This window comes from Artemia franciscana, chromosome 14 (genome assembly GCF_032884065.1).
Source record: "Artemia franciscana chromosome 14, ASM3288406v1, whole genome shotgun sequence".
In the NCBI taxonomy this organism is placed as follows: domain Eukaryota; kingdom Metazoa; phylum Arthropoda; class Branchiopoda; order Anostraca; family Artemiidae; genus Artemia; species Artemia franciscana.
In genome coordinates, this window is record NC_088876.1 from 30,317,942 (window position 1) to 30,343,506 (window position 25,565).

Consider the following 25,565-nt stretch of genomic DNA (forward strand, 5'->3'; position numbering starts at 1 on the left):
GTAGTTTTGGGTTTCAAGTGGCTTTTAGCTTTTCTTTAACCAATTTATTGGGTAATATATTTCTTTAACTAATAACGAACAAACACTCGTCCTTCTCAGGAAAAATGCGTGTTCTGTTGACCAAAGCATGAAACATTTTGTCAGTTATTATGATGTAATTCTTGTCAAGTACTCATAAGTACTTGTTTCTTAGCTGAAATATTTGTCAGCTACTTTTTGTCAGACTACTTTATTATGTGCATACACTTTCTTGAAATGTTTCATCTTCATTTTTTTTTAAATATGATGTAAGTGTTTATCCTTCTAGTCCTTACCTTAGACCTTAGATCCTTCTGTGCCTCTAGAGGCACTTAGGAAATCAAAGAAGAGTTTCCAATCGTCTCTGAAACTTGCGGCTGCGACAATATCTTCCCATTCCAGCTGTATTGAGGCGTGAAGGTGCTGCGGGTCGTTGTTGTAGGTACAACAGAATGTAATTTTGAGTCTTCCTCTGCGGCGAGTGCCTTCAGGTAACCAGAAAAATGTAGATTTGTGGATTATGGAGCCATCCATGCGCAGCACGTATCCGAGTTAGCTCCATCTACGACTTCGTACGGTCTCGATGAGTGACGGTTAACTTGTGATATTTCTAATGTGCTCGTTCGTACAGTGTTTCCACTTCTACCGATTAATCGGTACATCTACCGATTTTTGGACTTTTCTACCGAATAAATTTTAAGCCTACCGAAATACCGATTTTCTACCAACTTTTGGCGATTTTTTGCCGATTTTTTTCTTTTTAATTGAACATAATAGGCGTGGCTGCGAAAAGCACCATTTAGCGAAATCCCGGAACCATTCACAGCCACTTCAGTCATAGTGCAAAACGAGTGAATTCATTGAAAGCTTACTAAGACTTCTTAGAAATTGATAATCACAAGATATTTTCCCTTGGACAAACTAGATGGTTATCTGTACATAGCTGCGTCAAAAGGATTCTTGAGCAATGGGATGCTCTCAAATTATATTTTACTGAGGCTGTGTTTGATGATCCTACCCATGGAAACGATTTAGCTCTTTGTGGCTTGAAAAACCCCTTTATGAGAATAATGATGATGTCCATGGACTATATTTTTGGCTTGTTGGCTGACTTCAATGCTCTTTTCCAATCACAGTCCCCCCCTTTTCCATACATTACTCTCTCCAAGAACTTTCTTGAGGTAGAATATGTAAATGGTTTGAAGAATCCACTAGATGTCGATGTAAATGATGACAATTATTATGCAGACATCCAAAATATTTATCTTGGACTGAATGCCCAGCTCGCTATTTCAGAGGTTGTAGAGCGCGACCCTAAGGTGGACCATAATAAAGAGATGAAGGTATACCTCACAGTAAGAGAATTTTACAAGGAAGCAGTTGCACAGATCAAAACCGGATTCGTATTTGATGATGATTTGCATGAGATGTCCTGTCTTGTAGAGCGTTCAAATGCTGCTAAGCTGAATCTTTCTAGTCTTGCACCGCTTCCAGTTAAGTATTTCCCTCCTACATGTCTTAGAGCTGCCATTGACTCGGAATGGCGTGAACAAAGCTCTGTTGATGTTCCGAAGGTAGAATATTGTAGATTCGTTTTTTCCATTGTTACCCCAAGTGGTCGACCAAGGTTTGTAAATCTAAGGCCGGTTATTTACTTTTTCTTTTTACTGCCTTTCTCGAATGTTGTTGCAGAACATCTTTTCAGCACTTTAAAAGAGGTGAAGACTGATAAACAAAATAAATTGTCGACACTGACCTTATCTGCCATCTCCCGTACTAAATGCGGCACGAAGAGGATGAATATGCATTCTTCATCGCTGATAGTTGATCATGAACTAGAGAAACGGCTAAAGGAAGTAGGAGCATCTGCGACAGTTGAAGAGTGTATATGAGTGATCAAAGTTAGTCTATAGTAGCAAAAGCTTCTGTTTTGTGTTGCATTAGATATTTGAAACATCCACTGTTCCAAAGTGTGCTTTATTGATTTATTATGATTAAAAGTACCTAATTAAGTAGATTAGAATTCAATCAACGTATGTATCGATACGATTCTAGGCTAAGGCTTCAGAATGTTAGTGATGTATGTCTACGGTGGAAGAGCAAAAGGTTCTGTTTTGAGTTGCATTAGATGTTTGAAACTGCCGCTGTTCCTGAATTGTTGTTTGTAGACCAAGTGTGCTTTATTGATTTATTGTGATGAAAAGTACCTAATTAAGTAGATTAGAATTCAATCAACGTATTCTACTGACGCCATCATAGGCTTGATTCCTTCGTTTGCAGTTGCGTATCAGTTGCTTTAATCATTTGAATCCAGTATCTCATTTGTTGTTTGAAGTCCAATTTTAAATGCTTTACTATGATGAACAGTACCTGATTCAGTAGAACAGGATTCCATAAATAATAACTAAGGATATAGAAAGTGCAATTTTTAAGCCTTGTTCTCATGCGTTTCTAGCTAGCATCTGTGTTTACACGCGTGCCAGGCAATATATTCGTGTCTAAACATATCTTGTTCCCACGTAGGCATAAACACCAAATGGCAATTTAATTAATACATGAAAATCGTTCTTTCCTTATATGAGAATTCTGATTCACAGGCGCTGCAGATTTGCAGCAACTACAGCAAATGCCACGTTTGCAACATTTTAGAATCGCCGCTAGCTCAAGAGTATACCATATTAGTATACTAGCGACTTACAAGAACCACTGCAAACGCTGCACTTGCAACGACAGCAACATTTCGTAACCGTCGTTATTACAAAGAGATCAAACAACACCCCATTACTCTTTTGCAGATTTAAAGAAAACATTACTTTAAATCATCGTATGATCAATCGTAAATCGATAGACCCTTGTAGAGTGGTCTAATTCTGAAGTGATCTAGGACTTCAGCAGAAAATTGAGCATTTTTGCGAACTTAACATGCACCTAGAGGGTTTGGGCATGTATAGAAATTCCCTACCAATTTTTCTACCGATAGCGTGACGCCATCTACCGATTTTCTGCCGAATTTTAGGCACGTCATACCGATTTTTGAAGCATGCGAAGTGGAAACACTGTTCGTAACCTTCTGGGTCCAGTGAATGCCGAGAAGTCTCCTTAGGCATATGTTTTCAAAAGACTGAATTCTCCTCTCTTGCTATTGGTTAAGATGCCATGTTTCAGATGCATAGAGGAAGACGGTCAGAGCGTTACTCTTGAACAGGCGGAGCTTAAGCCGGAGAGAGAAAGTACTCGACCTCCAAACTTTTTTGAGCCTGTTGAACGTGCTGCTAGCCAGTCCAATTCGGGTGATGACTTCTTCGGTTGTGAATCCCGTGCTCTCAATGGTACTGCCAAGATATTTGAAATGGATCAATTGTTCCACGTCCTTGTCATTACACTCGATGTTCATAGGTGAATCGCTAGTAGTCATGCCTTTGGTTTTTATATTGAATCCAAAATCTTATGCTTTTTGTTGAACGCTCGTGACCAGCGCTTGAAGCCGTGATTTGCAGATTTCGGGGATGGCAATATCGTCAGCAAAATCTAGGTCGCTCAGCAGGCGATCATTTAGGCGTAGCCCAATTGAGTCGACGCTCTTCAATACGAAGTCGATGACGACTGCGAAAAGTAGCGGAGATAGCAAGTACCCTTGTTTCACCCCGAAGAGGAAGGGAAATTTACGTGAATTTCCCTCTGCTGTCTTCACACAACAGGTTGTATCTTCACACATTGCCATGATGAGATTTACTATGATGTTGCAATACTGACACTTTTGCAGTTACATTTAAATCAATAGAAAATTGTGTACACGTTTGAAAGAAATTTGTTTAACGGAAGGTAAGTATTGATTCAAATTTACTGCAAAAATACAATGATAATAATCTATGGAAGTCTCAGCAATTTTTCATTTTTAGATGTTATTATGACAAAAGAGAAACTTAGAAATATATCTTGTTTTCAGCAAAGCAGCAACAACGCTGGTCCTTAGAAGGTTTAGGAGCCAGCAGCCCTACTCCTGTTTGTGGTAATTTGTGCAATGCTATAGCTGGAGAGGGGCAAGGGGGACGGCCGTCCCCGGACGCAGCCTCTGAGGGAGCGCCAAACTGAAGTTTTTTTTTAATTATATTGCAGCAATGATGGTGGTATTGATATTTACTCATTTTGGTTTCTGTTCATTTTCAATTTAAATTTCCCGGCTATTTACCTTTCGACAATTTTGAACAAAATGACTTTTTTTCAAAATTTCAATCAGGGCAGACGGGTAGAGGGATTTAAAAACAGCAAGGAATTCTGGTTACCCATTTGCTGGCTCTTCAACATCCCCCTCAACACACTCTGAAATTTAAAAACGTAATACCCTAAGCCGTTCCTTAAAGAATGCTGCTAAGCCCTTCTGACTACCAGCTTGCACATAGTATGTTTTGAATGTGTTCGACATACCTATTAACATTTCATTATGGATTCGCCTTATTACCCTATCCCTTTTTAGATACCTGGGATCAAACATACTCCTTTTTCCAATAGAAAACCTTACATGTAAACAATGGGCCACTTGCATTACTTACATTCCCTGCCCCGTAGCTATGGGGGGTTGTCAATAAAGGCACTAGAACGTTCAATTTTCTATCTATTGAGCCGTTTCCAAAGTTAGAACGGCCAACCCTTCCATACAAAGTGGCTCTGGAAAAAGTAGCCGAAGAATATCGTAGCTGCAGGGCTCTTTTCTATGGGTAACTCTGGAGCGTTGTCTCTGAAAGAGCTCTGTTTTGGTGAACGATAGATCTAAAATTCTAGAATTTAGATTTCTAGATTCTAGAAATCTAGCTGTTACCAGATTGGTTTCTTTATTACAACAAACAAGAGTTTGACCATTGCCCTCTTCCAAGAGTGTACTTTAATGTTTCAAAACATGGACAAAAATTTAATTAAAAACTAAAATAATCAAGATGACTCAAAAGAACTACTCCTAATGAAAATAAACTGAATAGTAAATATATAATGGTATTAATTGCTGAAAATCTCAGTGATTTACGATTTTATTTCAATAATGAAAAATAAACGTCTCTCTATATTTTTGAAAATACGATCCCCCCGCCAATCTCCCTTCAACACCCCTTAACATAACCTGAAAGTTCCAACTGAAGATCTCAGTCGTTCCTTAGATATCGCTGATATACCCTTTTAAAAATACGATCCCCCCCCCGCCAATCTCCCTTCAACACCCACTTAACATAACCTGAAAGTTCCAACTGAAAATCTCAGCCGTTCCTTAGATATCGCTGATATACCCTTTTGACAACTAGCATGCACATAGTGTTTTGATTTTGTTCGACGTCCATCCGAACAATTTCTTAATTTTTCACCTTAATACCTATCCTGAGCCATTTTGGAGATATAGGATCAAATATTCTCCTTTTTCTCGATAGAAAAACTTTACATGTGAACAATGGGTAGCTTGACATTATATTCATTACTTTATCCATAATTTTCTGAGTCACAGTTATTCATAGACAAATGGCTCTTCGGCAAAAATTCAGGCCTATAACATAATATTGAAAAAAAAAGATCAAAAGGATAAAAATCAAACTTACTTGAATGATTTCTAAATATTTGGTCAACTAAGCAGCTATCTTGCGCCAATTCTGGAGAAAGCTGCAATTAGAAGATTTTATAAGCCTCCGGTTTGAACATTAATTTTGTGAACAATACCACAACAAATGAAACATATATACATATACAAATTATATATATATATATATATATATATATATATATATATATATATATATATATATATATATATATATATATATATATATATATATATATATATATATATATATATATATATATATATTTAAAAAAAAGGTAAAGGATACGGCATTAGCCTTTACATATATAAATTATCTATATATATATATATATATATATATACTAGCTGTTGGGGTGGCGCTTCGCGCCACCCCAACACCTAGTTGGTGGGGGCGCTTCGCGCCCCCCCCAAGCCCCCCCGCGCGCGTAAGTCGTTACGCGCCATAATAGTTACGCGCCATTGTAGTTGTGTCCCTATGTCCCACCTGTGAATATAGATATATATATATATATATGGTTTTAACTACGTAAAACTTGCGAATATACAACATTCTTTGCTGTCCCATTGTCTTTGCATATAAATAGATTGTCAGGTTTACCGACTCTTGAACATGCAACATATAATGGTCCATGGGAAAACAATCTGTATTCAGATCTATACCTCATGATTCTAATGATTGCCCTTGAGCTTTGTTGATGGTGATTGCTAATCGACCATTCCCTGTCCCGGTGTCCCGGTCGTCATTTACATCCCCCTGTTTCCCCCGGTGTCCCCGTTGTAGTTGTGTCCCTGTGTCCCGGTCGTCATTTATATTCCCTGTGTCCCGGTCATCATTTGTATCCCGGTGTCCCGGTCTGTATATACATTCGTTTTTTAGTTTTGTTTTTCTCCTTTATTTTTTTCCTTTTTTTTTCTTTTTTAGCTTATTTAGATTTTTAGATTTTTTAGTTTTTTTTATTAGTTTTTAGTTTTTATTTCTTTTTAGTTTTTTTGTCCCGGTCGTCATTTATATCCCCCTGTTTCCCCCGGTGTCCCCGTCGTAGTTGTGTCCCTGTGTCCCGGTCGTTATTTATATTCCCTGTGTCCCGGTCGTCATTTGTATCCCGGTGTACCGGTCTGTATATACATTCGTTTTTTAGTTTTGTTTTTCTCCTTTATTTTTTTCCTTTTTTTTTCTTTTTTAGTTTATTTAGATTTTTAGATTTTTTAGTTTTTTTATTAGTTTTTAGTTTTTTTTTCTTTTTAGTTTTTTTGTAGTTTTTACCTTCTTTTTAGTTTTGTTAATTTTTTTTTTTACTTGTGTCCTGGTCGTCATTTATACTCCCTGTGTCCCGGTGCTTTGTTGATTGCTAATCGAACATTCCTTTTGTCCTGGTCGCTTTCTCTTTGAGTGTCGTCATTTATTTTTTTCTTTTTTAGTTCTTTCAGTTTTTACCTTTTTTAGTTTTTTTTTAGTTTTTAGTTTTTTTAGTTTTTTTACCTTTTTTTAGTTTTTTTAGTTTTTTTAGTTTTTTAGCTTTTTTATTTTTTTTATTAGTTTTTAGTTTTTTTGTAGTTTTTGCCTTTTTTTTAGTTTTTTTAGTTTTTTAGCTTTTTTATTAGTTTTTAGTTTTTTTTGTAGTTTTTGCCTTTTTTTAGTTTTTTTAGTTTTTTAGCTTTTTTATTTTTTTTTATTAGTTTTTAGTTTTTTTTGTAGTTTTTGCCTTTTTTTAGTTTTTTCAGTTTTGACGTCACCTGATCCAGTTTTTTCAGGTGACGTCACCTGATCCACGATCCACAGATCCACAGACAACTTATTTTTATATATATAGATAGTTTTTTTTTTTTACTTATGTCCTGGTCGTCATTTATACTCCCTGTGTCCCGGTGCTTTGTTGATTGCTAATCGAACATTCCTTTTGTCCTGGTCGCTTTCTCTTTGAGTGTCGTCATTTATTAGTTTTTTCCTTTTTTTTTTAGTTTTTTATTGGTTTTTACCTCTATTTTAGCTTATTTTTCAGTTTTTTCCTTTTTTTTAGTTTTTTTTTATTTTTTATTTTTTTTAGTTTTTTACCTTTTTTTAGTTTTTTTAGTTTTTTTAGTTTTTTAGCTTTTTTACTTTTTTTATTAGTTTTTAGTTTTTTTTTGTAGTTTTTGCCTTTTTTTAGTTTTTTCAGTTTTTTTTTTAGTTTTTTATTGGTTTTTACCTTTATAGTTTTTTTAGTTTTTTAGCTTTTTTATTTTTTTTATTAGTTTTTAGTTTTTTTTGTAGTTTTTGCCTTTTTTTAGTTTTTTCAGTTTTGACGTCACCTAATCCAGTTTTTTCAGGTGACGTCACCTGACACATCCATCCATCCATCCACAGACAACTTATTTTTATATATATAGATATATATATATATATATATATATATATATATATATATATATATATATATATATATATATATATATATATATATATATATATATATATATATATTAAAAGAAAGGTAAAGAATACGGCATTAGACTTTACAGTCCGTACCGGCGGTGCTGATCTCCGTTTCCTGGCCCTTCAGCCAGGAAGTGCAATGGGGGGTCGGGGGCCAGCCATCCTGTGCTTTCGCACACCCTTCCTGTTTACCTTCCCCAGATTTCTCCAGGTACCCATTTAGAGCTGGGTCGATTCTGGCTAAGTTTACAGAATCACGCCACTGACACTCGTCCCAAACTGAAGAATTGGGTACACAGGGATTTGAACCCGCGTCCTCTCAGACAAGGGATCCCGAATCCAGCGCACCAACCCACTCAAAAAAAAAATTCCAAAATGCAATTCTTTGTCATGATACAGTCTCTACTGTCGTATCTAGGGAATTTTGTTGTAAATCATATGTTTCAGAAAGTATCTCTAAAAAACATAAGACTGTATAAAACCTGTTAGATGACATGCAAAAAGGAGAAAAAATTGCGAGAACTGCAGAAATAATACTTTTCCCCCTCCGTCCTAGCACAAACTCCCTTGTGCATCCCCACCCACCCCCATCCTCACAAAAAAAAGATCTTGAAAGCTTAATTCTTGAAACGAAACAGAGTAGACAACGAAAATATCAAAAAATTCTCCACCCTCTTAATTAACCCTCTGATTGTACGTAGGCCATATTGACTGAAGGAAAAGGAATAATTGTTTGGCTTTCAGCCAGTGAGTACCGTTGCATAACGTCATTCGAGTTATATTTACAGTTGAAGATAAGCAGGTGACTGGGAGGTACTGCAACTTAGGAATTATATAGTTAAAGATCACGTCGCTGGGCACCATTCCGTGTCTCCTATTCAGGATTTCTAAAATGGAGTCTGTACTCTATATAATTGGGTCCAAAACAAAACTACACATTTCATAATTTTTAGGGAAGAGTGGCAAATAATAACGTTTTTGGGATTTTCATGATAATAGTTTTCTGTTGAACAAATTAAATATGAAATAATCGATAAAAATTATATTGTGTAGCTATATAATATGGCTTTCACTTGGAGCATAGTACACAAAAACATGTCAGGTATATCCTAATCACAGCAGGTCTCTTCTGGCTTCAAGGAATGTAACATGCTTCTGCATATAGGCTACAACTAGTCAATATAAATTTACTAAAATGACCCATTTCCCCTTTCCAACTCTTACACAAAAGAATGTGATCCACGCCATTTGGCTGTGGACATGTCATTAAGTAAACGTATTTGTCAAGTGTCAAAAAGAATTGTTTTCCGACAAAGAACCCTAGTCAACACAGCATTGAACCCCAAAGTCAACAGAGCATAGAAATCTCTATTCAAAAGGGCATTGAACTCCCTTGACAGAGGACCAAGTCCTCTTGTTAACAAACCACATTCTCCCCCAAAAATACTTAGGAAAGTAAGCCTAACCAAACAAAATTGCACCTAATTCCACCTCAAATGTATGAACCTACCCAAGACATCCAACCAATTAAAGGGACATTGCACTACCCATTCTTCAAAGAAGTCAGGGAGCTATAAAATTTACTAAATTTGTCGACTATAGTTTATTGATAGTCATTGTGTGACTGAAAAGGATAGGAATCCTTACTTGTTCTTAGGAAAAAGTGCCGGAATCTGGAGACTGTTGAAAAAGGAAACACGGGCTTAGCACAAAAAGAAACAGAGTAACTGACAGTGTAGCGTGACCAGGCACAAGTTGTTTTTAAACTGTATTTTATTGATTATAATGGACCCTAGTTTAGTATATAAAACACGGTAATTTCTTTTAAAGGTAAAAAAAAATAATGCTTCATCTAGAGGGAAGCGATTCTTCTATCTATAGTACAATACAAAGTAAATATACAAGACATAAAAAAAGGGTCCAAATAGGCCTAATATGTTTACTCTCATTTTTACAATGAAATTGGTATTTCTACTGGATAACACTAGGTGACGAAAGTTGTTTCTTTTTCTCAGAAATAAACCTGCATTTTATTCCCTCATTTGCTTCCAAGGCGCTTTGGTTCTAAGTCTGGGTTTTATTCAGTGTTGCCACCGTCACAGGTTCAAATGTTTTTACCACAAAATAGTACACAGTTACAGGTTTTTGTGCTAAAGGGCTGCCCAAGGGACACTGTGCTTTTTGACAATTTCCTAACTTGGGTGAGACTGAAACACTTTGGGGTCTGAAAACGATCCTTTATATATATTTTTTTTAATCAATTGTTTTTTAAATAAAAAGTAGTAACTTTTTGTTATTGCGTTGGATGAGTAGAGAGGGTTGTTGCTTTGACATCTTTCTTTCGTAAAATCAAGTGAAATAGAAATTTTGTTACTACAACCGTTTGAATATTGTCACACTACTCTAGTAACTAGTGACGTCGTAGTATTGCAACTTCGGGAGTACCAAAAGCTTAGTCATATTTACAGATTCTGGCCCCAGATTCCTGACTAATGCTGGCCGGAAGTATACTATCTGTCGAAAATGACTGGTCTTCATCGGTCTAGATTCCGGAATCTGTCAACGAAGACTAGGCTAAAAGGAAACTTTAGTAAGAAGGTCGGAACACGCTCTAAAAGTGGTCACAGATTTTTTACGAATTCCACTGGTTTTTTGGCACTTTTCTCAGAGGTGTTGAAAATTCATGATGTCAAAACTGGGTTCTCATTGTCCACCAAAACCGAAAACATTTGTAAGGCTTGTTTGTGCTAAGAGATACACCTAGTACAGGATGGCAAATGCAGTCCACCAATATTATTTGTGTAGCAAACAAGTCTAAGGGTTTTGCACCACGAGTTCAAAATAATAGCACCGGAGCCATCAGTTTCAGAAACTAGACCCTCGCCCATAAATTCAAACAACAAGTCTCATAGAACTTGGTTTTGGGGATAATTAAAACATAATTTTTCTCCTTTTTTTTCCCTTTCACTTATTCATATTCTTCGACGGACACTCCATTTTTAGTTAGAATGCAAGCATAGGTTTTATAGTACTAATTTCGACTGTGGGTTTCGAAATTAAAAATTTGAAGTACATTGAGCAGGCAGGCATGGGCATATGTAAGCAGAAGACTGAATATCTAGATGCAAATGCTTGATTTCATAGGATGAATTGCTTTAGAGGCGTTATTTATGTCAGAGGGGTAAGTTGATTCAGAATTTTAGTACGTAAATACACAGTAGGGTAAAAAGCAATCATTGTTCAGAGAAAGTTACATACTGTAAACAATAGCTTAAGAAGATTTTCGTAGTGACTTTCTTGAATTTGAGTACATCTGCTGTTTCTCCTGATTATTTAACACGTTTCCTCTAGAAGCAGATATATATTCGGCTTTATTCTATAATCTTTTAATCTAGAATAGGCTGCATATTAGATTCTATAACTGCTTTAGAGTTTGTTTCTATTAGTGTGGGCAAGTCAAGGTTTATTTCCCTGTGCAGAGCCGTTCTGCGCAGCAGAGAGCTGTGCAGAGGGTTGGGGGTGCCTGGAGAAAATTAAATTATAGGGCATTCCTCCTGACAAAAAAAAACAAAACATTAATACAGTGACAAATTTCATCAAAGTGAATAATCCCCCTGACCCCCCAGCTGCGGCACCTGGAGCAGCTGACCCGGTCCCCCCTAGGACGGGCTCTGTCCCTATGCAGATTTCTGGAATACTAATTTTCTGCAGTCCTATGGTCTTAATTTTTTTCAACGTAAGATGAGTTTTATCATCATCAAACAGCTCGTGGTAACGAACTGTAGTAACGAGCGACCCGGCTTAATGGTAAACGAAACTCTAAAAAATGGAATTTTGATATTAATAGATACATCAAAAGAATTGAATTTGTATGATGATTTTAAATAAATAAATTTCGTCAAATTTAGTCTTACCTATCAAAAGTTACGAGCCTGAGAAAATTTGCCTTTAGGAAAATAGGGGAACACCCCCCTAAAAGTCATAGAATCTTAACAAAAATCACGCCATCGCATTTAGCGTATCAGAGAACCCTGCTTTAGAAGTTTCAAGCTCCTATATACAAAAATGGGAATTTCGTATTTTTTGACACAAGACAGATCACGGATGCGTGTTTATTTGTTTGTTTGTTTTCCAGGGGTGATCGTATCGACTCAGTAGTTCTAGAATGTCGCGAGAGGGCTCATTCTAACGGAAATTAAAAGTTCTAGTGCCCTTTTTAAGTGAACAAAAAATTGAAGGGCACCTAGGCCCCGTCCCACACTCAGTTTTTCCCAAAGTCAACGAATCAAAATTTTGAGATAGCCGTTTTGTTCAGCATAATCGAAAAACCTAAAAACTATGTCTTTGGGGACGGCTTACTTTCTCACAGTCCCCGGGGGAGGGGCTGCAAGTTACAAACTTTGACCAGTGTTTACATGCACTAATGGTTATTGGGAACTATACAGACGCTTTAAGGGGGATTTTTTTTTCTTGGTTGGGGAGAGGGTTACGTAGAAGGATCTTTCTAGGGAGGAATTGGTCATGGGAGAAGAAAATTACGATGAAGGGGGGACAGTATTTCCTAGCATTATTTAAAACAAAAAACAATGAAAAAATAAATATGAAAACGTTTTTTTCAACTGAAAGTAAGGAGCAGCATTAAAACTCAAAACAAACAGAAATCTCCTTTTAAATACCGGCTCTTTACGCTAAAGTATTTTTAGTAATTTCAACTATTTATTCTACGGCCTTAGTGATTCAGGGGTCATTCTTAAAGAATTGGGACAAAATTTAAGCTTTAGTGTAAAGAGCAAGGTATTAACCAGGGGGCAAACCCCCTCATATACATAATAAAAATATACGAATATAGAAGTTTGTTACGTATGTTAATCCATAAGATACGTATATTTTTTACTAATAAAAACATTCGTAAAAAATTAAAAGTTCTAGTTGCCTTTTTAAGTAACCAAAAAATTGGAGGGCAATAGGCCTCCCCCCACCCCTGTTTCTTATCAAAATCGTCAGATCAAAACTAAGAGAAAGCCATTTAGCTAAAAAAAAATAATATGCAAGTTTCGTTTTAAGTATTCATGTGCGGAGAGCCAAAATCAAAACATACATTAATTCAAAAACGTTCAGAAATTAAATAAAAAAAAAGTTTTTTTTAACTGAAAGTAAGGAGAGACATTAAAACTTAAAACGAACAGAAACTACTCTGAATATGAAAGGGGCTGTTCCCTCTTCAATGCCCCGCTCTTTACGCAAAAGTTTTTTACCGTTTTAAAAAGTAGATATGAGAGAAAGAGTCAAACTTTAGCTTAAAGAGTGGGGCGTTGAGGAGGGGACAGCCCCTTTTATATATGGAGTAATTTCTGTTCGTTTTAAGTTTAATGTCGCTCCTTACTTTCAGTTTAAAAAAATCAAGCAGTTTCTTATTTTTTATGAAAAAATTAACGAAAATTTGCCCAAAAAGCTATTGCGAACCTTGTATAGATTGTCAAGAACTGATTGTTTATCCTATTATATAATTACCCACTACAATTTTGAATTAGCCTATGCACACTGGCACAAACAGAGCGTGTGGAGCAATTTGAATAATTAAATCAAGCACTTCCTTCTATATATTCCATCTTATCCTTATATATGCCTATTGAGAATACTCCGTGATCCTAATGTATGTCTGTATGTATATGTTTATTTCCCGTCATATTTGAAAAAATACAAAACTGACGGAGTAATACGAGAAAAAAACAAAAGAAAAGAAAAAAAAACACTTCTAAAAACAAAATCAAACTCAGCATTTATAACATGAAAAAACTATCGGAAAACACTTAGCGAAGTGCTATTACTGCCCAGGCGTGTTATATAACGCTCATTTCGCTTTTCTACTGTACGCACTGGACTAGCTACTCCGTAAAGTGTTGACAGAGTTGCATTGCTAGTCCGTAGAGGCTATCTAAGCAGATATTTTGCATATGTGTAAAAACACCTCTTTATGTCGCTGACATCTGTCTGCGAGAAAAGAGACCAAAATGGGGCAAGCGCAAGCAAATAGGGAACTACAAAAACATTATATAAAGTAGCAAAGATGCGACGGTTAAATTTGAACTTCAGCGCTATCAACAGGCCATTTATGCCTTCCTAGTTTTATTCACAAAAAAAACTTTAAGAAAGACCCGTGTCAATCAGAGATTTTTTTCCAATCGGGACTCCAAGGTGCGTAAGACGTTCTTGGTAATGGGTATATCTATACCCGATATTAGCATATCTACAAAAAGTGACTATTTCATTGCATAAATAACATTAACATATCTCATGTTACTGTTATTTTTTATATAAATAATAACATGTTATTATTTATATAAATAAATAACATATTTCATTGGTAAATACGTTCTAAGGCCAGCTGGGTAAACTCAAAAGGTAAAAATCTAAACACGAAGTTTGCCAAAAACGAAGACCATGAAGAAAAAATATGTAAAATAATGAAAAAAACAAAAGAGGTGGATTTTCAGCCATTGAATGGAAATACAAAGTAAATAGATATTTCAGCAAGGATCTCCACAAGCCATCTTCAGTGCTAAATATATATTAGAGAAAACCTGACTTTTCGAAATACTCAAAAGGTAAAAACGAGCCGAAAAAAACTCAAAAAAGCCACCTTATTAGGATTCCATACATTTTTTCTGACCAAAAAAAAATCAATAAATAATGACCATTACAACAGTTATTGCATAAGCTCTACATCAAGATGAAGAAAAACAAAATACGAGTAGTTTAAATGAGTGACATTATAGCCTATATAACCAGACCATAAGAATAGCGTATCTGGCAGAATGCTTTGGGGGGTGGAGACGGAAATTCCAGGGAGTATTGGGGGAAGGAGAGGGTAAGGAAACTTCAAATTTTATGATTGGAAGGTGAAAGCGACGAATTATGTTTGTCTTCAAAATAATGGGTAGCTCGAAAACAGGCCAAAACTTTTGATCCGCCTATGATAAGCTTCAAACTTGGGCATGATTGATGACCAAGTTTGAATAAGTTTGATAAGCTTGGGTATGATGGACATGAGGAAACATTTTTGAAAACGTATATTTTGATTTTCTTAAAGTGCAAATAAAGCAACGGTCTTTAGGGAGTTTATAAAGGTAGTATTGCTGCTCTTATTCGAGGTACTTTCTGGTCATTTTGAGTCTGACTTGATGAATCATCTTAGTTTCCGCATTTTTAGGTCGCATCTATTCATCCTTAGAGGTATATGTTATTTTTATGTTTGATATGATTTTAATTTCTGTTTATTTTGGGTTATTAATTATATCATTTTAAGTTATGAATTATTATAGACTTTTATTTCTGCTCTTTTGGGTCTTAATATGGCTCTTTACTTTTCTTGGGAAAACGTGTTATAAACAGAAATCAGAAGAGAGCTGCTACCCTTTCCAGGCCACCACTAAGTGTTCTATGACGCGATCCCTGCCTTAGTTAAAACAAAAGGATGAAAAACCGTTCTCTGTTTATTCGTTGCCAAGATCCCATATTTCTATGGTGAACCTAGATTGTACAAATCATCTTCTAGCGCGATTAAAGGATTGGGGGAGGGGTCCAGTCTCCCGCAATAAAGGGATGATTTGTGCTAGTTTTAAGTTTCAGTTATTCTTTGTTTAAGTTAAAAACAAAATTTATGTTCGCTTTTCCTGATCTATGTATTAATAAACATGTGACATTTCTTTATCAGAAACAATATCTACACTAAGCTATTCGAATTTTGACCCTTTCTTCACCGTTAATCGTCATTTGAATTCCCCTTTTATGTCTGAATATTTACAAGCTTAGCAACATGTAAAAATAGTAACTTAAACAGTCAATTTGCATCTGCCAATTGTACAGTGATACGAGAAGGAATAGAGGTCAAATTCTGGCTAGTTGCTATAATTTATTCCATTCTTCTGTAACGTGCACGATTCTGGTTTAGGGGCAAAATCAGACCACGATGTTTTGCAGAATCTATATTCTTGTCTTTACATAACTATCGACACAATTTCAGCTCTAGGATTCCAATCTGCTTTTATAAATTTTGCTATTGTGGAGTCATGAGAAGTCAAAAAGTTATGTGAAGCCGTCGCTTCACATAGCTGCGCTTTTGAGACGCAAAATGGCCCCCGCATAGCAGGTGCACTAAAAACGCTGAATATTTCAGTTCAGATCAAATCTGTCCGTTTCATCTGTTACAACACAAACGGCAAAACGGGAAAAAACGAATGAAGTAAAACGCTAGATTTTCTTTTAACAGATAGAAATAACAATAGAATAGTTAAAATATTTCAACACAGCCGTTCAACAATAACCATGCAAGATTTCGCAGCAAAAAATATGAAATCCACTGTTGCCACCACGGTTAGTTCCTTAAATGCTACAATTGCCCAAATTCAAGTGCTAAACAGCGATTTTCGGTGCTATGGTCATAACATTGACTGTAATAGTGCTAAAATAGCACTTTTATAATACAGATGGTAGCACTGAGCACCTGCTACGCATAATGTAACACTGCTAAAACAGCATTTTTGTGCTACAGCTGTCAACCTTGATGAAAACTGAAAAAAAAACTGCAGTACTTATCGGATATATAATACACACTCAGGAAGTGAAGTTCGATTAATGCTAATGAAATGAAACAAGACTTGACGAACATATAATAGTTTAGAAATAAATTTGGGCGATATATTTGCACATACTAAATACTTAAATAAAAAAATAAAGCTACAATTTATTTTGCAACCAAACCAAAGCTAACTGTGTGGTATAAAGAAGTTGCTTTACCAGTTTATTGTATAATGCTCGCATCAATCGCGATCGAATTGTATAATGTCTATTATATAACCATTAGTACCGAAATTGCTTTAGCATGAAAGCGCAGTCGTTTGATCCTAGGGTACAGTTTATAACAAAATTTATAATACATAACAGTTTAAACAATTTAGACTACCTTTTTTATGTAAACAATTTCTTGGACCAAACTACATTGCCATAAAGCGAAATGAAAATATGGTGAACATTTTCATACTGGATATTAAAATGTGTTTTTCATCATTTGTTTGGTTTTTCCTTTTATTTATATGTTTTGTTTAATTTAGTTTGGATTTTTTTGTTATCTTCTACTTCTTATTTGAAATAGTAAACCCGTTTTTCTATATTTTCATGCTAGTTTTTACATTTCCTTCCTCTGTATTGACCTTTCCTATCTACCATTTATTTACAACCTATCTGATTCAGTTTTTGGTGTAGAATCTAAGTCTCATTCGAAAAATGCTATACTGCATGGATTCTCTTTTCAATTTAAATTATTAAGAACCAAAGACAGTGTAAATGAAACCAGATTGTTAAAACTGGAAAAGCGAAAATTTACAAGGCCATGTAGGCTATCTTTAAAATTATGAATCCTGGAGAATTCCATTCGAAGAAGACTTCCACAAGCAACATACAACTGCACAACTTTTGGACCACAACTAACTAACTTTACAACCACACACAACTTTTGGAATTAGTCTGAACCAAATTGAAAAAAAAAGTGAGAAAATCAACATCTTTCAGACGATAATTCTTTATTAGTTGATGTTTTTTCTTAAATGTGTTTTTAAGTTGTCTGTTACTACAGGCTAGACTTTGTTCTTTACTAGGTTGCAGCAGCTATTGCAATGATGATGTTGATGAGGATAAAAAGTATTTTGAAGACATGTTATTCCTTACTAGAAAATTGTATTGGATTATTTTTCACAAATCATTATCTTGTCATAGACACCATAAACTCAATGGCATATTTTTATTCATATCTGTCACAGTATAGTGGAGAAAGGACAACTTCAGCTCTGAAGGATTTGAGTTAAACGCACTCTGGGGTAACAATCTAATATTTGGTCAAGATCTTCAACTTTCAATTTTGGTCAAGATCATTTTTTTTCAATTTTGGTCAAGATCATTCGACTTCGTTAATCCTGAGCTCTTACTTTTTTACATTTTATTTTCTTAAAATTGCGAAATGCCACAGAAATCCTACAATTCATTTTTTTTCCATCAGTGCATGAGCCATCTGAATAGATTTCACTAAATTCTTTCAATTTAGCCAAAATCTTTTCAAACTCTTACCGAAATTTTTCGGGATTTTCTCTGTTTCTCTGTTCGAGCTTTTCAATGCTAGCCAAGTCTGGGTACTAGTAAAATTTTATTGCGGAATGGGCCTTAACTAATTCTCTCACTCTGGCCCTTGGCGTCCGAAATACCGCAAGGTATTTGTAATCGATATTCCCAGTTACCTGATAAAGCCAACGAAAGGTATATGAAAAATTCGACAACCAAGTGGTAATCTAGAAGGCTAACACGAAAAATGCCCGCGATCACAACGCCCACGAAAAATGCCAACAACTCAAAATGCCCACGACTCTAAATACCCACGGCTCAAAATGCACACGACTCGAAATGCCCACGATTGGATAAATTTTAGGTTTCAGTCCTTAATTGGGGATGAAACAAGGGGTTGCCCACTCCCCGAACCCTTGTACACCGGGTACCGGTGCCGGCATGCGCTGGGAGGGTGCCATTTCATCCTAGACAGGGTACAAACTGACAAAAGTGGAAGGTGCCGGGTGGGTTCCGGGAATGAGTGTACACCGGGTGCCGGTCCCTGGAGGGTGCCATTCCATCCTAGATAGAGTAAAAACTGACCAAAGTGGAAGGTGCCGGGTGGCATTTTGGTGCTACGACTTGAAATCGTGGGCATTTTGAGCTGTGTGCAAAAAGATCGCGGTGATTTTGGGAACCGCCGACCTAGAAGAATTATAAAGCTATCGTTCTTTTTGTTTTTTGAATTTTTGTGCCATTATTGAACTAAGCTAAACGTGTTCTACAGCTAAAAGGTAAACTCAAATAAACTCAAAGCTTTTTATTTCACCTTAAGACATTACATTTGAGCATAAGCCCCAACAGGGGTTTCAAGTAAAACTTCGGAAAGCCGTTTAGGGAGTGGAGACGATCTTTAGTAACAACAGATGGTAACCGTCGTCAAATTTAACTAACCATTTTTCCTTATATATTTTCAAGATTCAAAGTGGCAACACTGACGAAAATGTGGTAATTCCGAAAAAACTACACAATTTCAAAACAACAAAAATGAAAATTTTGTAAAGTCGTGGATTGTTATCGTGATTGATATCACAATAATCCTATGCGAATAAAACTACTAATTACAAATGAATGAATCAAAATGTAGCCTTATCAAAATGCAATCCGGAAATACCCTGTGAAAGTTCAAAGAAGGTGAAAAGTCTTATCAGAATACAATCTTAAAATACCCTTGTGAGAATTCTTTAAAATGTCAAACCTCATAAAAAATACAACCGGGATATACCCTGTGACACATGCAACGCTCTAGTCTAGGCCATAATAAAAAGCAATATATCTTCAATGCATTATTTCTTTTCTTTTCTTTCGGTTGAAGGAAGCACATTTGATTGAAATTGATTGTTCTAGCGCCCTTTTTTGGAGTCAAAAGTGATCATCAGCTGTTTACGCATAGGTTGTATAGCCAAAAAAGGGGACTTGTTTGATTTGGGTGTGCGATTAAATAAAAAAAAAACACGTTTTTTAAATGAAAGTAAGGAGCGACATTAAAACGAACAGAAATTACTCCGTATATGAAAGGGGCTTTTCCTCTTCAACGCTTCGCTCTTTACGCTAAAGTTTGACTCTTTCTCTCAACTCTTCTTTTTAAAACAGTAAAAACTTTAGCGTAAAGAGCGGGGCGTTGGTGAGGAAGCAGCGCCTTTCATATACGAAGTAATTTCTGTTCGTTTTAAGTTTTAACGTCGCTCCTTACTTTCAGTTAAAACAAACTTTTTTTATTTAATTTCTGAACGTTTTTGAATCAATGCATGTTTTGATTTTGGCTCTCCGCAGAGGAATAATTAAAACGAAATTTGCACCTTACTTTCATTTAGAAAAACTTGTTTTTTTATTTTAATTTCTGGACGTTTTCTAATCAATGCATGTTTTGATTTTGGCTCTCCGCACATAAATAATTAAAACGAAATTTGCATATTATTCTTTGTTTGGCTAAATGGCTTTCTCATAGTTTTAATCGGAAGATTTTGAGAAAAAAGGAGCGAGGGAGGAAGCCTAGTTGCCCTCCAGTTTTTTGATTACTTAAAAAGGCAACTAGAACTTTTAACTTTTTACGAACATTTTCATTAGTAAAAAATATACGTAATTTACGAATTTACTTACATAACGAACTTCTATATTCGTATGTCTTTATTGCGTATATGAGGGGGTTCACCCCTCGTCGATACCTCGCTCTTTACACTAAAGCTTAAATTTTGTCCCAATTCCATAGGAACGACCCTTGAATCACAAAGGCCGTAGAATAAATAGTTGAAATTACTAAAAAATACTTTAGCGTAAAGAGCGAGGTATTACGAGGAGGTAAACCCCTCATATGTGTAATAATTTCTGCTCGTTTTAAGTTTTAATGCTACTCCTCACTTTCAGTAGAAAAAAACTTTTCATATTTATTTTTTCATTGTTTTTTTAAATAATGCTAGAAAATCCTGCACCTCCTTCATTGAAAGTATCTTCCCCCATGAGAAGATTTTATATGGAAAGATCCTCCTATGTAGCCCTCCCCCACCTCAACTCTCCCCCCAAACCAAAAAAATCCCCCTGAAAACGTCCGTACACTTCCCATTAACCATTACTATATGTAAACACAGGTCAAAGTTTGTCACTTGTAACCCCTCCCACGGGGACTGCGGGGGAGTAAGTCGTCCCCAAAGACATCGTTATTAAGTTTTTCTACTATGGTGCATAAAATGGCTATCTCAGAATTTTGATCTGGTGACTTTGGGAAAAATTAGCGTGGGAGGGGGCCTAGGTGCCCTCCAATTTTTTGGTCACTTAGAAAGGGCACTAGAACTTTTAATTCCATTAGAATGAGCCCTTTCGCGACATTCTAGGACCACTGGGTCGATACGATCACCCCTGGGAAAAAAAACAAAAACAAAAAAACACGCATCCGTGGTTTGTCTTCAGGCAAAAAATGCGAAATTCCACATTTTTGTAGATAGGAGCTTGAAACTTCTACAATAAGGCTCTCTGATACGCTGAATATGATGGTGTGATTTTCGTTTAAGATTGTATGACTTTTAGGGGTTGTTTTCCCTTATTTTCTAAAATGAGGCAAATTTACTCAGGCTTGTAACTTTTGATAGGTAAGACTAATCTTGATGAAAGTTATATATTTTAAATCAGGATTAAAATACGATTTTTTTTTTATGTAACTATGGGTATCGAAATTCCATTTTTTAGAGTTTCAGTTACTATTGAGCCGGGTCGCTCCTTACTACAGTTCATTACCACGAACTGTTTGATAGGCTTAAGACTTTCAAGAATCATTCTCTTGCACGAAGAGACAAAACGTTTCGTTTAGGGAGGGGAAGGTGTAAGGACCCAGACATGGGCCTAAAAACATATTGTTCCTAATCAGTTTGAACCTCAATGTTCAGGTACGACCCCGCCCCCTCTCGCAAAAAAAAGTGCAAAATAAACTTTTTCAGATTCGTTCAAAAATATTATTTCAATAGAAAACACAGAAAAAATACTGGTTAGCCAGACACCAGGGCCCGACAAAGGCCTAGAAAAGGGCAAAAAATCACCATTTACTTCACATGGATTAGGGAGTCCTAGAAACTTGCAGAGGGCTCATTCGATTCTGTACTTCTTGATTGCCAAAAAAGTTTTAAGAGCAGTCTGCATCCCTCCTTTAAATATTCCTGCTGCCCCTCCCCCGGTACAAACTCTTATATTAGATCAAAATTTCGATGAAAGCATTTCTTCAGAACCGTCAAAACTCTAAAAACAATACCTCTAGGATCGACATCAATCCCACGGCCCATGGATAATAACCACTAATTATGTAAATTATGAATTGTTTAAGGATAGGTTTTAGAAGAGAATGCGACCATGTTTGGTCTTGGTTGTCCGATCATGTAGGAGCTTTTAGGAATCATTCATTAGGCCGATCGTCCCGGAGATTCCCATGGGCACATTCTCGAAATGACACGCTTACTCGGGCAAACCAAAAGCCAATGAGTTTTCAAATTACCTACAATATTTCACGGAAGGCTTTGGGGATCAAGATAAAACTCTGAGTTGAGAGTAAGGGATCAAGTGGACCTCAAGTTTTGACTTAGGGGAGGGGGTGAAGATGAATCAAAAGATACACGGTGAATCCATGTGATCGAAACGGCGTACCTTCAGCATGATTTTATCAAACCAACGGTCGTCAAATCGGAAGTGTTCATTGAAATGGAAATTGAAGGTTCTAGTGTCATTTAAAGTGGCCAAAAAGACTGTGTGTGAGTTTTGAGTAATAGTGCGCCTCCCATTAGGACAGTCTTTTTCTATTTGGTATAAAATATAGCATTCAGACAGGCTACCTAACGGTACAGAAGTGGAAAAGGCGAGGTAGGACATCACGAGCCTCACCAAGAAATTTCTTGGTGGAGACGGCAGGCAAGTGCTATTAGGAGTTTTGTTTTCAGCGATTTTAATTGGTAACATTTAAAGTAGGTGTAAAACTCCACTTCAAGATCCTCGTTCGATTCTCTTCAGCCAGTCCCGAGCCTGAAATAGGAGGAGGGCTAGGCGTTGATCTAGCAAACTATCCCTTCAAAATAATATCCTCTAAAGAAAGGTCAGTAACAAACCTCAGATTTGTACTTCTCAATTTAATCACAACTCCTGCAACCCGCCGAACAACATTTTTAAATATGAACAAACCGACAGATCCTACTGCCCTGAAATGGTAGGACACTAGGAGCTTGTCACAATAGCGAAAATGGTGCTCGACTTGTATGTTTCACCATGGGGAGCGATGATATGTCGACATTCATAAATACACTTGGATATACCCAGATCTTACCACCAAAAATCAAATCGTCTGGTTTGCCAGAGATGGGGGATGAGCTTAAAAGATGCTCAAAGTTTTGGAAGCGCAGAGACATGGGTTAAAATTACGAACTAGTAGTCACCATACTAAAATTTGAAACTGAAAGTCAAATAATCGGAAACCGAAGTGGCTCATGGACCTGTAATTACACAAGAAATTGCGAGGAGCTTAAGTCAAATTTTCTTGGGAAAAACGGGCGATCAATGTTTACCAAGAGTTTACCAAGAGTATGACCGAAATGTGAACAAAAGCGCTTGGTTAACAGATGGAAAAATATAGCAAACTGCAAAGACACATCAGCCGTGTAATGTCTTATCAAAGATATTGTTGGTAAGTCAAGTTTGCACGGACTCCCATTAAAAGATGAAGCAGGGAGGGTAACAGACGAGGAAGAACAAGAAGAATGATGGGAAATGAAGGTATTTTAAAACTCTATGAAATCGCCCTAAACCAGTAGTTCTGCCTGGTGTACCAGACCAACCTCCTGCATCCAATCTCTGCATCAGTGTCATGAAGCCGATGAGATGCTCTCAGCACCTTAAAAAAAATGAGAAGATCGCCTTTCAGCAGAGGTGATAAACTGCAGCCAGTGATGAACCTTGTACACCTGGCTATCCTTCTTCTCGCTCCTGTGGCAGAGTGAAAGGTTCCCCAAAGAATGAAGAACCGGAACTATAGTTAGGTTATTTAAGATAGAAGATACAAAAGAATTAGTCAAATACAGAAGCATCAATGCTCTCTTGATCCAGCAAAGCTCTTCTCGACTATAATATTAGGAAGACTCAAAAATGTCCTTAATTCCCAATTGCGTGAAGAACAGCTTGCGTTCCGGCCAAGATGATCCAGTCCCAACTTGATCTTTACATTACGCAGAATGCTGGAAGAATCGAACGAATGGAGACAACACTTGTATATACTTTTAGTGGACTTCTAGAAAGCATTTGATTCAGTAGATCGTCAAGCCCTATGGAGTCTTACGTTTTAAAGGTATTCCTGACAAACTGGTCCGTTTAGTTACTGCCATGTACTAAGAGAGGAAGGCTGTGTTCTGTAATCTCTTCTCTTCGTCCTGGTCATAGATTCTATTTTACACAGATAAATGGATACATGATCTAAATAGCAGGAAAGCTTCTCCAGGACGTCGGCTTCGCCGACGATGTCGGACTTATAAAAACCGACAAGCGGAAGTTTCAGAAATTTCTAAAAATCGCGAAGAAAGCTGAACAGTTCAGATTACACATCAACGTTCCAAAGACTAAGGTTATGTGAATCAGCGGTTCACCCATAGGAATCCAATTAAGAGAGGAAGACATTAAACAAGTGACAGATTTCAAGTACAGTAACTCCCATGGAGACTCTGAAAAAAAAAACTGCGCACCAGAATAACCGTAGTCAACAGCATCTCAGAGTTTTTTTACCAGTCTCAAAATCCACAGTATACTGTAAGAAGCAGAAACTCAGACGGCTCCTGAGCAATGTTTTCTGTGTTTTTAGTTACTTTATGAAACACCTAAACTTAACAGCAGAAAAGGAGAAATAAATTACTGCCTTTGGGAATAATCCAACGTTCGTCAAAATATTTTTGCCAAAGTAGATAAATTTTAATCAGGCTAATTAACTGCACATAGTTTTTGTCTTGGGAAAAGATATTTAACTAATCAAAAAAAAAACCATCTACACAGACACAAAATGACAGCAATATATGAAAACAAAAAAGACTGAGAACTTCCAAAATCTACACAGCTAAGGAACCATAACTCTCTGTAAAAACACTTTTCTCAATCAATGTTCAACTAGTTAATATTTTTCTTAATATTAATTTAAAAGACATTTCCAGAAAAGGAATATTTCAAAGAAAATCAAAGACCCATATTGAAACATAAGACGACCAGAAATAAAGTCATTGTTAGGTGATTCTAATTTAAAATGAACAGAAATTATTATTAACGGCTAAATGAACAAAAACAAACAGAAATTTCAACGGACACCGTAATCACATGAAACACAAAGAGAGCAAATACTCCCATAGATAAATTAATAAATCCTAAAACAGAGAGACATTAAAATGAGTTATCAGTTCAGACTCAAAAAGAACCGGTATTACAACAAATTAAAGTAGCACTACTTGATCAGGTTGATGTACTCATGCCATTTTGATAATCTGGATAAGCATAGTGTCTTTCGATTTAGTCCAACATTCTCCTCAGTATTCCCTGAAAATTTCGACTTGACCCCAGAGTCGTTCCCTAGATATTATATATAGGCTACTTGATAGACAGGGTGAATACACTGTCTTTTGACTTACCTCGCTCAGAGATTTTTATTGCAAAATTTTATGGTGGATTAGAGAACAAATAATTTTGCATTTTCTTTGGCTTCTTCCCTCCCAAGTAAAGTGAAGTCCACTTGATTCCCCTAGAACTACCTGAAAGTTTAGAATTTATACTCAAGACCATGCAAGAAATATTGCCAATGGTTCTAAGCGTTTATCCCCCCCCCCCCACGGAAAATACCTCCAGTGGAAAATAAGGCTTTCTAAATATGAGAAAATTATTCAAGTTTTGCTATTTTATTTTCCGTAG

The 25,565-nt window shown here is 36.2% G+C and overlaps 1 protein-coding gene across 1 annotated transcript in view; it reads right to left on the reverse strand.

The window, feature by feature from the left end:
• The window catches only part of LOC136035560 (uncharacterized), a 100,751-nt gene that overhangs the window by 58,918 nt on the left and 16,268 nt on the right, over positions 1–25,565 (reverse strand). The window contains exon 2 of the mRNA XM_065717430.1: positions 5,595–5,655. Coding sequence (XP_065573502.1) covers positions 5,595–5,655 — 61 coding nt within the window. The remainder of the gene's footprint in view (positions 1–5,594; positions 5,656–25,565) is intronic.